Genomic DNA, 17,673 nt, shown 5'->3' with positions numbered 1-17,673 from the left:
GCATTAAAGTGAAGAGTTTACAAAATTTGCAAGATGAATTTGAAAGTTATTACAGCGATAAAACATAGGGTAGGAATAATATTATTCCCTCCCAGTCTTCTCTTGCCTTTAGCACAGATAGTATCTGCCCTCATGAAACTAATTTCCAGGATATAAATAATGAAACTTTAATTTTCTGTCCCTTTTATAAGATGTGATCCACCGTCTGTGCCTAGAGGTGACCTGAATTCACATCAGTGTCAAAAAAAAAAAAATGTGGGGGGGAACCGTCAGAGCAGTCATACCACAAAGTCACGCACATTCTCAGGAGCATTTGTCACAAACAAATAAGTCCAACTGAACGCTGTGTCCTTCTTTGATTTAATAAGATAGGGAGTTATTGGTTTGTATAGATAGTTACTCCCTCTTTCTACAGGAGGCCGCGTGATTTATATCTGCAAATGAAACGAGGCAATCCAAAAACAAATCTGCAGATCTACACCAGCGAGCACAAAAACAAACATATGAAGACATTTTCCCACTCACTTTAAGGCGGTCATTTGCTTAAAGATATGACATTTCTGGATAAAAATATATACAAACAACGAGAATATTTTTATTTTACATATTTTGCGGAGTAGTGTGTTTACCGGAGCTTTCCAGCTCTAAATCCATACTAATACGACTGAGTACTTTGTCTATTCAAGGAAACAGACCATTTTATTTTTGGTTGCCTTTCATTGACATCGTCAGCTTTATCACCCCAGCTTTAACTTCCTGAGCAAACCTCCTCTGAAATGTCAGATTTAGGGAGGAAATATTTAGTATTATTTGTTAGATCGTGTGTTGGCTTTTGTGTTTTTTTAATTTTATCATACGTTTTTATCCCCAAGTACGTTTATATGCATGTTAAAAGTCTGATTTTAGTCGACTAAAGGTCTGTAGATGTACTCCACAAGAATATAGAAATTAGTTATTTTTCACGAGGTGGCAAGAACAAGTGCAAACTTCCCGAGAAACTCAAGTGTAGAAGTCCTCGTAGGGAATGACAACATTTCCGCATTAACCACATGATGTGTCAAGGACAAGCGGCAAAAACTCCCAAACGAGGGCTGCGAGCAAAATAATGATGACACTCTTTTCTCACAGCCCTGGGAGTGAGAACTCTGCAGAGTATGTACAGGCCATGAGACAATAATTCCATGTAAACAAGTTAGTCCAACTAAAATCGAGCTAGTCTTAGTCGGACTAACATATACCTGGATAATGCAATTCATAGTCCAATTACTCCTGCATGCATGTATACGCTTAATCGGACTGGAGTCAGACTTGGCGTTCTGTGTATGCACCAAGATTTCTTCCTCGGTCTTTGACCTGGAAGTAGAAGGAGACAGTAGTGTTGCCGGAAATCGTACAGCAATGGTGTGTTTCTTTGGACAACATCAACCACATGTTCCATCTAAGTTGTATCACGATGAACATGTGTTTGTTTTTCTGTGACTTAAAGGTCAACAGGCAAATGATTCAATATCCACTAGCTTATAGAGAGATACAGCGCCACCTATGGACTGCCAGTCTTAGTCGGACTACGGCCTTAGCTCGATTTAAACTGCGCATGTAAACGTACCGATTGATGGATCATGATTGCTCGTTGCTGTTTGTTGTGCGCTCTGCTGCCAAAACTTTCCCCGTAAAATGCAAACGCACAGGGAAGTCGAACAAAACAATTCCCACACCATTAGACTAGGTCTTTTGTTATTGTTTTGACTGACAGACACCAGAAATGATTTACTTTGCATTTAAGGCAGCAGCGTGCTTGCCTGTTTGTGTTTAGTGAAGTGAATAGAGGAGACATAATTATTTCTGTTCAGAAACCTGGCGAGGGCACTTGGCTTGTGTTGATGAGCGCCGCTACACCACACAAGGGTGTGATCACCTTGGTGAGAGCTCGGCGTTGTGGAGACTTTATAGGTTTTACTGCCACCGCCGAAGCTGCAGCAACGTCATCTCGTCAGCGTGACAAAGTGAGGAAGAGGAGGGTGATGAGAAAGAAGAGCGTTATCTGTGGGGTTTGAGAGCGCCGAGGCCAATCTTCTTTTCTGCGCTTTTCCACCACGGGCTCATATAGACATATAAATAGATGCTGCCTTATTCTGACACATCAAAGCCCCATCTACAGTATATGCGGCTTATACCGCTTCACTTCGCCCGCAGCCATTAGCGTCCAGTAACCTCAAAAACTACATTGTAACTTACACTACGAGTGAAAATCAAGACTAGGGCAGCCAAATATGAGGCATAATCATATTAAGATAGCAGCTTTCATTAGGTGAACTGCTCTTATACATGAAAAAAGGATGAGGCACAAGACTAACAGTCATTACTACTCCTTCTCGGAGAAATGCCAGGCGTTCTGTCTCATGAATTTCATTTGTGTTGCACCTTGAACACCATGTCAATTACGTTCCGGTGCCTCTCAGCTGTAGCTGGTGGAAGAAAAGGAGACAATTGTGTTACTTACTACTAAAATTAAGTATTCCCCTCGCTTGTTAGAGCGGGAACGTGTGAATGACAGTGAATTCTCCCCGTGAACAAGATAAGTGTGTTTGAATAGTGTTGTTTTTCAGGCGCGTGGAACGGAATCTAGTATAACATCTTGAATAATTGATGCCTTTGTAACTCAGTCCCCTAAAGGGTCCCAGTAGACATCAGTAATTTTCAGATGTGCGTCGAAATCACTGTTGCCAGCGTTGCATCGGGTCATGAATTTTTAATATACTTATAATCAGGCAGGTGCGAGGAGTGCGACCCCCCCCTACAAAGATTGTGCAAATCAACACCGCAAAACAGCATTTGTCTTGCAAGTAGGGGATTGTTGACCTACAGTACTAAAGAATTCACTAATTGGTATGGTCATGTGCAAACATGAAATATGTATTTTGTTTTGCTTTATTGTAAAGACACATGCAGTGCAGAGACAAGAGTGCACACACACACACTAATCAGCTCAGTGTGGGTGAGGACATGCTGTACAGTGTCTCCACTGTCCTCAGCAGATAATGCTCCTCATGTCCACCCCCTTATTCTGTAACCTTCAAGCAACCATGAGAACACCAGTGTGGCGATGGTGCGTGTGACCTTTACTGTGACAGACATGGTGGCAGAGGGTAGCCGGCCGGACAGATGGGCAGAGGGACATTACATCACCATCCTCCCTTCTCATTCTCTGAGTCTCGTTAGCCAAGGTTTGTGATGTTTATGAACCACAGTCGAGTGGAATTCTTGTGGAAAAAATGAGGTTAAGGAGGAGGAGGATCAGTGCCATATGGATTCAGTTTTTCAACAGCTTGTGGAGCACATTACTTGACTTGAAGCAGTGCTTTGAAATCTAAACGCCACTGTCTTTTTTTTTCCATACTGTAAACAAAGAAACAGGAAATGTGTTTTATCCCATGACAAATGCAAAGGCTTATCCTTCACTCTTTCTGCCATATTCTGATGTCTTCTCTCTCTCTCCTCTTTATCCCTTTTGTTCCCCTTTCACAGTCGGTTACACCATGAATGACTTGATCTTTGAGTGGCTGTCTGAGAACCCGGTTCAGGTGGCTGAAGATCTCACCCTCCCACAGTTTGTGCTGAAAGACGAGATGGATTTGGGCTACTGCACCAAGTATTATAACACAGGTATCGCATGGATTTCACTTGGAGTGTTGAGAAACCAGTAAGGCTGGGAACGACGTGGTTTTATTACAGGTTCATTGCATTACTGTGCTTTGGATCAGTTTTTGTTGCGATTCTACACGTTTTGTGATTGAATATCATTGATACATGAGATTTTCTTTTCCTTCTTAAACCAAACTGTAATACATTTGCGAGGACAATAACACATGTCATATTTCTAAAATGAATGCACATCATTTATCAGTCAGTCTAACATCTATCGTAATTGAATGGACAATGGTAGATGATGATAGGGATGCGATACCACTTTTTTGTGTCCGATATCGATATTTGATACAGTCATTTTAGACCAAATTTTATGAACTACGAAGCTGTTAACGACACATTTGTGTCATTTCAAAGACAAATTCTCCAACTGTGGGACAAATATTCTTCTCCCAAAAAGAAATAATACACAGCCCAAACATGACTTTTGCTGATTTATATTTACATTTTTACAGTCTGTGCGGAGTGAAATATGATTTCTGGATTGTATCAGATTTTATATTTTTATGTGTCCAAAATCCGATCCAGTGATTTTGACCAGTATCAAACCAATACCGATACTGACCAATTCCCATCCCTATACAAATTAACCTGCCTCAAATGAAACTCTGATTTACATCAGTTATACGTGTGACGCTATCTGTATCTTTCACGCCCCTACAAAGCTGACCTCTAACCTCACGCTGAAGATTATGAATTATATTTGAGTGCTTTGACTGATCATTTCAATTCTGCATACATTTATCCTCAGTATTTATCTTACATCGAATGCTAATTCACAGGTAAATTCACCTGCATTGAGGTGAAGTTTCATCTGGAGCGTCAAATGGGCTACTACTTGATCCAGATGTACATCCCTTCCCTGCTCATCGTCATCCTCTCGTGGGTTTCTTTCTGGATAAACATGGACGCTGCACCTGCCAGAGTGGGTCTGGGCATCACCACGGTGCTGACCATGACCACGCAGAGCTCTGGTTCAAGAGCCTCACTGCCCAAGGTGAGTCCGACAAATCCTGCCAGTAATGGAAGGAGCACACTTATCAGCAAGTTCCAAAAAGTGCGTTGTATGAAATACAGTTAGGACTGCACAATTTTGCATCAATGTTTTATTGAACTGCATGTTTATTTTTCTTTTTGAGGTATATTTACACAGTTTATATACATGGAAAAATCAGTGGAGCACAAAAAAAAAAAGTGTGAAATGTCTGATACTGAGCTGAAAATATTCGTCACAGACTTCTCGTACACACACACCACCATAGATTCTCTCTACTATGGGAAACAAGTATATACTAAAGAAAACAGCAAGATGTAGCACTGGCAGTGCAGCAAAAAGGTCAGTGATTAAATCAAAATACCAAACAAGTGTAGCATGGCCTGAGTTTGAAACTTGTACACTGTCATGACATTTTCCTTTGACGTATCTCCCAAAAACATGATACATGATTTTTGAAAAATCATTTCCTTTTATGTTTGATATTTCCTGATAGACTGCAAAAGTTACTTCCTTTTAAAGTTTGGTAAAATAATAATAAAAAAAAAGACACGTAGGGATTTTTAGAAACAGATGAGGTGTTATGGTGCATTAAATCGTGCTGAATTTGCATTGAGGACAAGCCTAGAGACTTATTATTATGAATACAGTATAACACTGGGAGAGGTGAGGACAGTGGACTCGGTAAAAAGAGGACACTCTGTACCTGGAGAGAAAACATAGGACGAGGAGAAGAAACAGGAAAGACTGGCAGATGTCCATTAAAATTTGTTTTATAATGCATCAGCCAGGTCCTGCATTTTAAAATCACTGCACATGGTATTTTAGATTGCAGGTAACCATAGTAACGGCACTTCTGCTCCACGCTGGGTTACTAGTTAACTCTCACTGGTGCTTGTAGATGTTGGCCCTGAGGAAGATTCTTAAAAAAACTTAAAAATCAGGGGAGTAACACAGAGTCACCCACGGTTACAACTGGAAGCTGTCGAGTACAATCACATAATATTCTCCAAAACCACCTCACGATGTCGACACTATACTGTCAAAACTTTGAATACTATTTCACTGTTTGTAATTCATTTAAAATAAAATATCATAAAATATTAAAGTATACACCACAAAGTTCAATCAGTGAAATCGTCAACAGAGGAATAAAAGACAGAAATATGTTATTGAATTCACATTTACATGGTTGGTGTTCAGGCTGCTTGCTTATTGTTTCCTTGTGCCTAACTGTTAAACATGAAAACGATTATTTTCTGGTAAAAGGAAGTGACGGACTAATGTTATTATGTGGCTTTAATGCTTGTCATAAGTCTGTCTGAAGCCTAGTTAGTGGGTGTTATTGTGTAAGAACTGGAGCCTGGGTGCCGTTTAAATCACAGTAGTGATGTATCCAGTGTCCACAGGAAGTCCCCAACACTGCAGTGTCCCGTCTCATTTGTTCTCCACCACTTCTCTGTGACACGCAGCAAAGATGCTGCTCAATGGAGTACAAAGAGGCCACCCTCACAGATGTGTGTCTTTACATGCCAGAGCTGAGGGATGAGAAGAATGTGAATAACCCGCAGATCATCCATCAACCTCATCGAGACTGGCTATCGATGACTCCGTGAACTTTGTTTTCTTCCCAGGTGTCCTATGTGAAGGCCATTGACATTTGGATGGCGGTGTGTCTTCTGTTTGTGTTTGCCGCTCTGCTGGAGTACGCAGCAGTTAACTTTGTCTCAAGGCAACACAAGGAGTTCATCAGGCTGAGGAAAAAGCAGCGGCAGCAAAGGATAGTAAGTGTAAATCACACACACACACACACACATATGCACATTGTTTCCCCAAGCTACAACAAAGAAAACCCATTCACATAAACCCTGACACACTGTGTCACACTCTGTGGTAGATTCTTAAAAACAATCCCAGTCAGCTGCTGTAACATTGACTTATTATGACTCTTGCTATTGCGGAACATTTTATATTCAGGAGCTGAAAACATCAACACTACAGCTGGCTGTCATTCGCTATTTATTTGAGGAAGATCGTCTCAATTCAGTTCAGCTAGTTTCCATGGTGAGCAACGACCTGCGAAGTGCCTTCCTTTGTGATCTGTTTATACTGGGGTTGACATATTTCTCGGTTGCGACCTGTAATTTTGATGTATTATCATCAATAATAATCAAGCAAGGGCTAATCTGTTGACGTTGTGTTATTATTAAAAAAAATGATTGAGGTTCAAGGTTTGTTTATTATCCCTGAGGGGCAATTTGATTCACAGACATGAGTCAAAACATAGACAACGAATAAAAACAAATAAATGCAACAACAAATGACATTTGTTGAGGTTAATAGAAGCCAGGAGGACAGACAGGACAGCTTCTAAAACTGCTGAAAAAATGGTTAAAACTGTTATAAAGAGGCATCCTTTACAGACGGCAGGGACATGACAATCATATGTAGTGAAATAAAAGTATGCTCACATGATTAATCGCATCGTTACATCACAGAGGTAATGTAGAATTAACACAAATGAAGTTTAAACATACTGTAGATTCTCTCCCACGTTTCGTTTTCACGTGAAACGCACTCACATGACATACTGTAAACAAACAAATACAAAACTAAGGCCAAATTAGTGCAAACAGAGTGCAGTTTCCAATCCAACTCATTACTCACAGAAGTCCAGTGATTTCTTGTAAGTGTCGAGCGTCTTCATCTTCCATGTCCTCACATAATGTCTGTATTCTGTCTGCTACAGTTCCTCTCATGGGATGAGTGTAAGATCTGTCTCCTTGTGCTACTCACTGTAAGCGTAGTTTTTCGTAGACCTTCGTCTTCTACAAAGCTAAATTGACGACAGTTTTTAGAACTCCCCAGCGAGCCAAAGTATAAGTTATATCTCTCTTATGTCTTTTGTTATTTGCCCTCGTCTCGTAGACCAGGTCAGTCGGGCAGTGTTTTAAAATTAGACTTTCTGCGTAGAACTTATTGCTTGCATCGATCTCCACTCAATGTGGGTGTGGGTGTTTTGCGGCTTCTTCTCTTCCTTCTTCTTACATTTGAGATCAAAGATCAGCCATCACAGGAAATAGACAAATAGCACATATTTTTTTCATGATGCATAAAGACAGCAGTAATTATTATATTATAAATGAACAGAAATATGTGTTAATTGCCATTTTCTAATATTAATTAAGTTATTAGTGAGTGGATATATTAAGTGGTATCTTGAATGTAGATTATCAAAATAAAAGCATTAAGTCTGTTCACAGACTGGGCAGCTTCCCTCAGTTGTTGCAAGGTTCCCTATAAGAAGATTCCAGCAGATTTACTGGGCCGTCTGCCCTCCTGCATCAATACAGAAGAGAGAAATGATGGCCTGTGGAAGGAAAGACTTCCCCAATTCACATCAGTTGCACAATTACTCCCACTGAGGAGTCTGAAGTCGCAAACTATCCATCTGAACGGTATTGACGTGTGACCAGATGTGTTGTCCCCGAGAGAGAAAGGGAGTCTGATGTATAAATCCCACACTGACCAGGCATAATCGATGCACTTATCCACCTTTGTGATTGACCGAAAAACCACTGGAGATATTAAAGAACTACGTTACGCACTGTCTATACACACAGCCTTCAAAACTACAAATTGTCTTTAGAGAAATAGCTTGAATTGGCTTCTGTCCAGTGTCATCACACTCACCGTGTCTTTCTAGTTAAAAGCAACTTTTCTCCCTTTTTTTTTTGTACATGTGTTTATTTCTCCTATTTCTTTTGTGTCTTTTTTTTTTGTTACTGTGTGTTGTTTTATTGTTGTTGACTTGCTGTATGCGTCTCCTTTTATGATTTTTGCGTTGGTGAGCCAAAAGCAAATTTCCACCTTGGAGGACAATAAAGTTCTGTTCTATTCTATTTATTGCACAGTAGTCCCTCATGTTTTGCATCAAAATATTAATAACAATAAATTTATCTACCTTCCTTCCTACTTGAGGTGTTACTCAGCCTGGGAGTGTTGAGTTGTTCGAGAAAGTGATTGACATCCCTGGTAACAACTCAACCTACAGGAATCTAAATCAGCACTGCGGCGTCTGTGCCGGAGTAAAAAAATTGACCCCAGTGTCTCACCCTGACCTTCAAACTTTTTTTCTGTGCCTCCAGCCTCCCAAATTAATGGTGTTGTGAAACTTTCACCTTTAGCCTGGCATTTCTCCCACAATGGATCCAACTTTGTGCTGGTTTCACCCTGTAATAACCCCTTGTTTTTTTTTAACAACACCTGCCCTTTTCTACTAACATTACTGATTTAGAATCTTTGCCCTTTATTCTACTATCATTATTCTATCTTAAGGCTTTTTTAGTTTAAACACAAATTTGCTCCTCTTCTTCTCACATATGTTCTCCAATCTCCAATAATGTGTGTTTTTAAATCATTATTGCCTCATTCAAAGAAATAGTTTAACATTGTGGGGAAAGTATTAAAATGGGAAACCCAGCTGCGCTGCTGTGTGAAGTTAGCCGACAGGTGGCAGTAGTTTAGCAAAGCAAAAGACAACAAACAAATGATTGAATGAATAAGCCTTGTTAAGTCATAAATTAACAGCTGATATTTCTGTTTTATGTGTAAAAACTATATTTAGAAAGACAAAGTAAAGCAGGTTTGCAGTCTTTGTGCCAAGCTTACTAGCTGGCACATGTAGCCTTGAAGCCAATTCAGGTTCCGTATAGTTTATGCTAGTCAACCGAGCTCCATCTGCCCATGTACGCTACTGCATATATACACAGTGTACAGCTTATTGGAATAATGATCAGGTTTGTATGGATAAACCAAACAGCTGCTTATGGAGTATAAAGTATGGAGAGGCCTCTTTCATTAAGAGACGGGGATGAAACTTCTCGTCCAAGTCTCTGTAAGAAAGCAAATAAGAATCTTCCAGCATGCCAAACTGTTCCTTTATGTTTTTTAACAGATTGTCACTGATCAAAAGAACCACTTTCACAGTAGCACAGAGCACAATCATAACAGGGGATAGTCTCAACTGATCTTATGCCAACACATCACAAACTGTGTGTGTGCTGCAGAGAGCACAGACCAAAGACAATGAGCACCTATTATCTTTAGAGAAACGCACCATTAGACTTTAGCACATGATGTACTGTATCGTTTAGCAAAGAGTGGGAGGGATAATTAAGTTGTGCTCGTAGAGTTACTACTCCCCGTCCCCCTCTTGTATGCTGTAATTTGTCATTGGGGCAACAGAGATGGTTAGCCCAATATAGAGTTACTCATATCCAGGTGATTGTGAGGAGGAAGAAGTGCAAGTAAAGGGCAGCTGGCAGAGATCAGAGGTAGGCAAAGTTTTTAAAGCACTAAGTGAATGTACTGTGTCAAAGCAACTCAACACCGAAATAACAGGCGGAGACAGGTGTGAGATACACTGGTAGCTTTGACCCCTCTTTGACAGAAGCACATAGCGTCCCACAGCCAAGTCTGTGTCCACGAGCGTGAGGTGAAGTTTGTCCGAGAACCAGAGCGATTCCAGGGTCAGCGTTACAAAAGAAGCAGAACGGAGGGAATGCAGAGATCAGAGCTTTCAGGGCCGTTCACGCTGACTACTAATCATCCAATTTAGATCCCACATCTTCACTTCCCTCTGCTAAAATGAGTCTCTCAAGGTGTCAGAGGGCTGTCAGAGTTAAGCTGCGTGTCTATTAATATTCTCTTCAGAGGGCAGGAACAGTGTCTCGCCCACTGTTAAAAAAGACGAAGGGAAAAAAAGAGAGGCGTGCCCACCATTCATCAAAGCTTCAGGTCAAGTTTTTGTCTTCTTTTGGTGTGGATGACTTTTTATTAATAGGTAATTTTAAAAGTATATCATTCTGCAACTTCGAAGGAGAGATGGAGGTTAATTTTTTTTGATAAACTTCCAGAATTATAATTTTTTTTTCTCCTTGATGAGATGCCCTCGGATTCCCCTCTTTAACTTAAAAACCTGACAATATTTAACAAACCAGAGGGTTCAGTTTTGTTCGAGATATCACTGCTATGAAGGTCCGTTTTAACAATATAACATTCACTAGTCAGTAAAAAAAACCTTTCCTTGCCAAGTTTTGTTTCATGGTTCTCAAACTGTGGTTACACAAGCTTCCTCTGGTGGTTCTTGGAAGAAAATCCTGTTCTGTTCTGTATATACCAGGGTATGAGATCGGAGTGTAATAATAGTTCACAAGTCACTGTATCTCTCGCTCCATCTTAATCTAATTTCACTATACCAGTGTGTGAAGTACTATGAGGAAGAGGAGGATGATAAGAGAGCAAATTATCTTATAGAGAGAATAAATCTGCCTCCTGCTTGGCATATTTAGACCACTGTATTTTAACGTTGGAGCAAAAGTTTGAGAACCAAAATGGCAGTCAAAAATAATAATATAATAACAACATTGTGTCGTGCAAACCTACACAAACACTGTAAAGTATCTGAATAAAGTTTTCATTCATAGAGTTAAAGTTTTAGGATTTCGAGGATTTGTATGAAGAATTTTTAGGTTTTAGGTCAAACAAAATGTTGGATGTTTGAGAATTGAGCTTTGAGAAAAAATCACTACGAACATCTGAGGTGAACGTGATCATCATTCAGAGCACACACAGTGCATGGAGCAGAGAGTGTCTCCTTAAAAGAGGAAAAAAACTCTTGTTTTTGCTCCACTTTTTCTGTGCACGTCCTTAAAGTGCTGCACTCTGCTAACCTTTTGTGCTTCTACACCTCAAATGCAACTGGGAACCAGCCACTGAGAGGAAATAGGAAAAGCTATAAGCTAATTTTTGTTGACAGCCAGAGGCCAATCTGTTTGTTTTCTATGCTTGATTTCACAGGAGGACGAACTGATGAGGGAGAGCCGAGGTTTTTACTTCCGGGGTTATGGACTGGGTCACTGCCTGCAGAAGGACGGTGTCGCCGTGGAGGGGGCCACTGTCTTCACGCCGCCACCCGTGGTTACCGAGTGCAACGAAGACACAATTCACAAGCGTTTCGTGGACCGGGCCAAGCGCATTGACACTGTATCCAGAGCAGTCTTTCCCTTGAGTTTTCTCATATTCAACATCTTCTACTGGATCACCTTCAAAGTGCTGCGACACGAGGACGTCCATGCAAATTTGTAAAAACGCTCTCTGCCGACCCCAGATGCTTCATTTTTTTTTTCTTCTTCAGAACCAAAACTGCCTGTCAGATCTACATTACAGTGTCGAGAGGTAGATCTGCTTTTTTCCAACTACTACTTAAAAAAAACAAAACAACAACTTTGTGCTCAGGTGCGTCATCAGGATCTCGGACAGAGTGATAACGAGGAAAGTCAAAGTGAAGCTGCGTGGATTCAGGCCAGTGTGCTTGTCTCTCTCTGTCAACTGGTGATAATTGTGAATGTTTGCTTGAACGTTTAGAGAAGTTAATGTTGATCCTGGCGGAATGAGATATACTGACTTGAATTTTGACACTGCGCATCTCTGAATGAATGTTTTTGAGAATAAAAAAGAAAAAGTTTTTATTAAAAAAAAACATATTTAGATTATCAATGGGTATAATAGATGTGGGGAAGGAAAAGGGTCTTTGGTATTTATGATTATTCAATAGGTGGTGATGATTACATTTAGCTACTTGTAACAAGAGATTATATATATATGTATAAGTGTATAAAGTGTATATACACAAAGCTGTTCATTAAACTGCACAAAGCACAAATATGTACTTCTTATTGTCTAAATTTAAATAAATTGTTATTCTGCCAGGAAATCATTTTTGTTCCTGTTTAACTTGGAGATGTGATTGATTACTTTGAAAAACAACGTCGCAAAAAGAAATGTGTTTTTCTGTGTATTGGTAATTTAGTCACAGACGAAATGCGTCACGCACATGATGTTTTCTTCATTGGAGTTCTGTAATAGAGCCCATCCCCAAGGAGTCAATGAAAAAAAAACCTTAAACCGAAGGTGGAAATCAAATTCCATCCTCGCAAACGCTGCAGATGTAAAATAAGTAATCACATCAGTGGCTCCATCTCTTTTTGTCAATAATGGCCGTAATTGTTAGCTGTGGAATCACATACACTTGCATAATCAGTCAGGGTGGACTTGTGGGCAAAGTTGTTGAAGAAATTGCAAGATCTTGTTGTTCCTCAGTCTCTGGAGAGTGACTCTGAAGGTTTGGAAATGTGGGGATGCAGTGGAGTGGGAGCAAGGAGTTTGTTTGTTTGTTTTTCTAAATAGAAAATCAGAGGGTGGTTTTATGAACTAATGAGTCTGCAAACCACTTGGTTTTCCAATTCTAATGGCAATTAATTCAAATGCACACACAGTATATTGTAACATTCTGAGTAGTCTTGTGTTTCCTGTGTCTGTTTCACGTTTTATTTTGAAACAATTTCCATTGCCTTTCGTTTCAGAGTCTGCTTCCTGTAAAGTTTCTCTCCACTGTGATTACCTGATGTGTTTCACCTGTTGATCGTTAGCCCTCCACCTGTGTTTTTAGCTTGCGTGTTTCCTGCGTCTGTTGCCAGTTCGTCTCATCGGCCGACCAGTAAGTGTCCTTATCCAAAGAGTCATTACTAGAAGCCTTTTGACATCATGTTTGTATGTTTTGTTGCCTTGTGCTTTTGGAAACCTTTGTTTTTTCCTTCGCACTGAGATTGTGAGCTGGGCTTTAGAGTCCACGTCCAGCCTGATACATACACGCTGAACAAAATTCTAAAAGCAATCCTCAAAGTCTATTCACAGTGGTGTTAAAGTCTGCTCTTCCCATTTGCAAAGGTAATGCATTAACCTGACAGGTAAAGAATATCAAGGGCCTCATGATATTACCTTAAAGCAAGAGGGGTCGTGGTTTGAATCCCACTTTTGCTACAGCCTCCTCCAGTCCACGGACATTCAGATTGGGGTTAAATTGCCGGTGACCTTTGTACTGATCACAGTTGGCACGGTCGCAATTCATTTTTTGTTCAGTGTGATTTTTAAAACTTTTTTTTCTCATCATCTTTCTTATCCCACCATCCTATGCTCCTGACCTGTCATTCCTGACCATAAACCTTTAAAATGTTTGCGTTGCTGTGGTTTATTATGAGCAGAGTATTCATGTTTTCCCCTTGACCTAGACTCTAGTCTTTAAATAGACTGTGGACACGGGACAGCTATCCAAGCTGAACACTTCTGCTTCTGAGCAGTGACATGGAAAATCCCAGACATAGATGGTGATGGGACTGATGAAGGATAATGAACGGCGGATCCTACGAGACTGTGACGACTTGGTGGTAATTGGGAGGTGGAGGGTGCACGTGACAGCGGAGCAAGAGAACAGAAGGCAGAAAGCCGGGGAGATGTTTAGCTCACACGTTAGGCATGTTGTAGCACTATTACATCAAACAAGACCAGCTGACTGCATCCAGGGTAACAACAGCTAAGAAGTGACAGTGGCCATGTTATGAGAATAAATGAAGATTGCAATAGAGAACTCTCTCTGTGAATAGAAATATAACTGAGATGATTGTTACTTTTCAAACTGAACTGAACGGCTCAAAACCTCCAACCCAAAACATAACAAAGCAGTTGGGACCTGAACAACTTTTCCTCCCTTCACTTCGAATCAGTACGAGAAAACAGAAACAGCACATGACATATTATGGCAAAAATAATGATTTCTAAATCCACAAACTCTGACTGACAAAGAGAATGAGCTGAATAAGTCTGTCATTTCTGGCTCATAATGCTCCGTCGCCTCTTTCAGAAAAACACGCTGTATTATTTCAAGGGCGCACGCAGGAGACTGATGGATTCCAATAATGCAGGGCCGTAGCTCGGCTGACGAGATTCGCGCACTAACTTTCATTACGCACAAAATCCCGAGAGCGTGATGGTTTTAACAAAATGCACCCACACAATCCTCAGCGCGTCTCCTGTCTCCTCAAAACATCGAAAAGAAACCCACAGCTATAAAGTGTCTGATCTATAAAGTAATCCTCCAATGGAGGGCTGGACCCAAATGAGTACATTAAATATTCATTGTTCCGGCAGTCTTTAGACTCTAACTGTGATGCTGGCTGTGCGTTGGCGTTCATTTCAAGCGCTCCTTTCAGGAAATGCTTCATGTTGACATACACGTTGACAACGTCTTATTGTTTATAAATGAACATACAATGAAGAGGACAGAAGAAGAGAGACATTTCGTGCCGGTCGCCACATCCAAGGCTTGCCCTTGTCGTCTCCCTCGGGGATAATCAACATGCTTCGCCCTCCTTTTCCTCATTTCAGCTGAATGTCACTGGTGCCAGAGCTAAAACTGATGTGTGAGCTTTCAGAGAGCAGCCTAAGACCTGCAATCAATACTGCTGTCCCTTAGCCTCTTACCCTTCACATGCATAAAAAACACATACGTGGTCACAAAACAGTACAATACCCCGATGTGCTATGTTTTCACACATAATGAAATTTCACCACAGCACTGTGCAATACATTACAGAAGCTTCTATCGATCCATGGTTTGCTCTTCTCCTTGGTTGCTCTTATAGGATTTTTTTCTGATCAGATATGAATGAAAGCAATTTATTTTAAATTTGTTCTGTGGCATCTTAAAAGAAACCTTAAGAAATGAAAACGGCAAATTCAATTAACTAATGGATTTGCTATTAAGAAACAAACCCAAAAAAAAAAACAGTGGCCACAGTAACAATAACAAAATCAATAATAAAACTAACATCTTAAAAAGTAAATCATGTAGTAACAAAACATTATAAATGATCCTGCGTCTCTGGGAAAACATATCTTTGCAAACGACTGGATGAGGACGCAGCAGCCGTGGGGAAAATATTGGTTTCCTCTGACAGTGATGTATTAATTTGACTTTGAATGCATTAGTGATTAAAGTGGAAACTGCCGGCTTCAATGCTGGATTATGGACGGAAACTTAGTGAATGCCACGCAAAATATAGAGACAGATTTCCTTGTACTAAAATACTATAAATTTGTTTCTATATAGCCATGCCTGGGTGATGAATGCAAATTTCCTTGAGATTGATTGTTTCCTTTGGGATTTACAGTTCCTTAGTTGTGTGCATAGAAAATAAGATCTCAAAAGTGAAACTTTCCCAAGAAAATTGTCTAAATAAGATGATCATACCATCGCAGAATGGGATGAGTTGTGCTAATTTAACCCATGCTTTAAGATGAATATTCCTCTGGAATACACTGTAGGAAAATGGATTTGTTTGAGTTAAACTGAAGACATTTCACCTCTTCAACTTGACCCGAGCAGGTCCAGTTGCCTGCAGCTGACACCTGAAGACAAAAATTCTGAGCAGACCCATCAGCCGATGCCAAGATTATAGTGCATCATTGAAATATGACCTTTCCATTTCCAAACACAGTGCATGATCATTTCTGTTGGCGCGCTGCAAATGTACAGAGGAAAGTGCATAATGAGCTCCTGGATGCGGCCAAAAAGGTCACACTGTCCGAAACTGAGCATAAGGCACAGAGACGGAAGCAAATGTGATGCTGCTATTGGACACACAAATAATTACATACAAACATGTTTAGTTATTTGGTATTTTAACTATCATGTGAAGTGTAAAATAAGATAGATATGGAAGTCTTTAAACACTCAATTAGATAACACAGAACACATACTGAAGTGGCAGTAGTGTAGTCTTCTGATGCTGTTGTCCATCTGCTTTAAGGTTTAATGTGTTGTTTGTAACAAGTGTTTGAGTTCAAGTTAAAGTGTTTCCTTTCTATCCTCTCAAACGAGGCTGGTCATTCTCATTCCCATTTTCCCGTTCTGATTCTTGTGCCTCCTCCCTTAATAGATAGATAACAGCCCATGTTAGTGCCCCAGACACTGGATGATGCGCTGGGTTAATAGGGAATCAAAGTGTGCTAAGAAACAATTGGAAGTGTTGCTGTGGACTGAAGTCAGTAAAGTGTAAGAGACATACATTTATGTTCCTCCTGCACACTGGTTCCTTCCACTTGAATTCAAGCTTTATTGGCACCTTATACATACAAATCGCCAGCTAAATAAGAGGCTGAGAAGAAGTTCTCTCTCTTAACATGAGTCAGGACAACAATGTTCATTACAGTAGTCCACATTTATTTTCAAACCCCTTCTTGCATCACCTTACAGCATCTCTGTTTTTTTCCTCTTGTCCAATCTGCATGATAAGAATCATGTGTCAAGATGACATGCTTTTGAGAACAGCACAAGGAAAAACACATTTCAGGAAGCACTGTACATCCTTGTATATACGCATACAGACAATCCTGTGTGGATTGATTACCACTAATCCCCGACTGCACGTCTGCATGCCAACATCTGAGGGAAGCCCTACAGCTGGGGAAACTGCAGCTTTGGGGTTTAATATGGATTCCCGTTATAGACACATGCACGCTGAGTTCCCTTTGTGTGCCAACAGGAGAAACAAGGACTTACTGCAGTCGCTGTCCAATCCTCCTGCGGGGAGAAAAGGCACCAGTCAGAATTATGTCAACTCCCTTTTCAAAATTCCCTCGCTTTATAAAATATTCAGAATTCCCTGTCAAGAGCTTAGTGGAGATTGAATTAGGTGTGACAGCAATTCTTCATTAAAAAAAAAAAAGATGCCACCGAAATGCAACAGCTTTCTTGTAGTGCAGTGTAAAGCATCCAATTGACAGGAGGACATTAAAACAAGATCTCACACAAGTAAGCAGGAGGTAAATGTTATAATGGCATGTTGAATTAAAAAAAAAGAGAGTATTTAAAATACAGAAATCCACCGACAAGGTGTGTGATTTCTATTTTCAGCTGAACACATTGACTTCAAAGGTGTTTTTCCTCCTCTGACAGCGATAGTCTGTTGTTTTATTTAGATTACGATTATTTTAAGAAGTACCCCATGAAAGTTGAAGACGTAAAATGACTTGTGAAATTGGGCCCTTGTCGTGATCCAGAAGTCTGAGTTGTT

The 17,673-nt window shown here is 40.2% G+C and overlaps 1 protein-coding gene across 1 annotated transcript in view; it reads left to right on the top strand.

Moving 5' to 3' along the window:
- glra4a (glycine receptor, alpha 4a) overlaps positions 1–13,150 on the top strand; it is a 36,614-nt gene extending 23,464 nt beyond the window's left edge. Inside the window, exons 6-9 of the mRNA XM_044039469.1 lie at positions 3,526–3,663; positions 4,488–4,702; positions 6,334–6,483; positions 11,561–13,150. Coding sequence (XP_043895404.1) covers positions 3,526–3,663; positions 4,488–4,702; positions 6,334–6,483; positions 11,561–11,848 — 791 coding nt within the window. The 3' untranslated portion in view covers positions 11,849–13,150. The remainder of the gene's footprint in view (positions 1–3,525; positions 3,664–4,487; positions 4,703–6,333; positions 6,484–11,560) is intronic.
- The last annotated feature ends 4,523 nt before the right edge of the window (positions 13,151–17,673 follow it).

This window comes from Solea senegalensis, linkage group LG12 (genome assembly GCF_019176455.1).
Source record: "Solea senegalensis isolate Sse05_10M linkage group LG12, IFAPA_SoseM_1, whole genome shotgun sequence".
Classification (NCBI taxonomy): Eukaryota; Metazoa; Chordata; class Actinopteri; order Pleuronectiformes; family Soleidae; genus Solea; species Solea senegalensis.
This window is presented reverse-complemented; position numbering and strand designations above follow the sequence as displayed.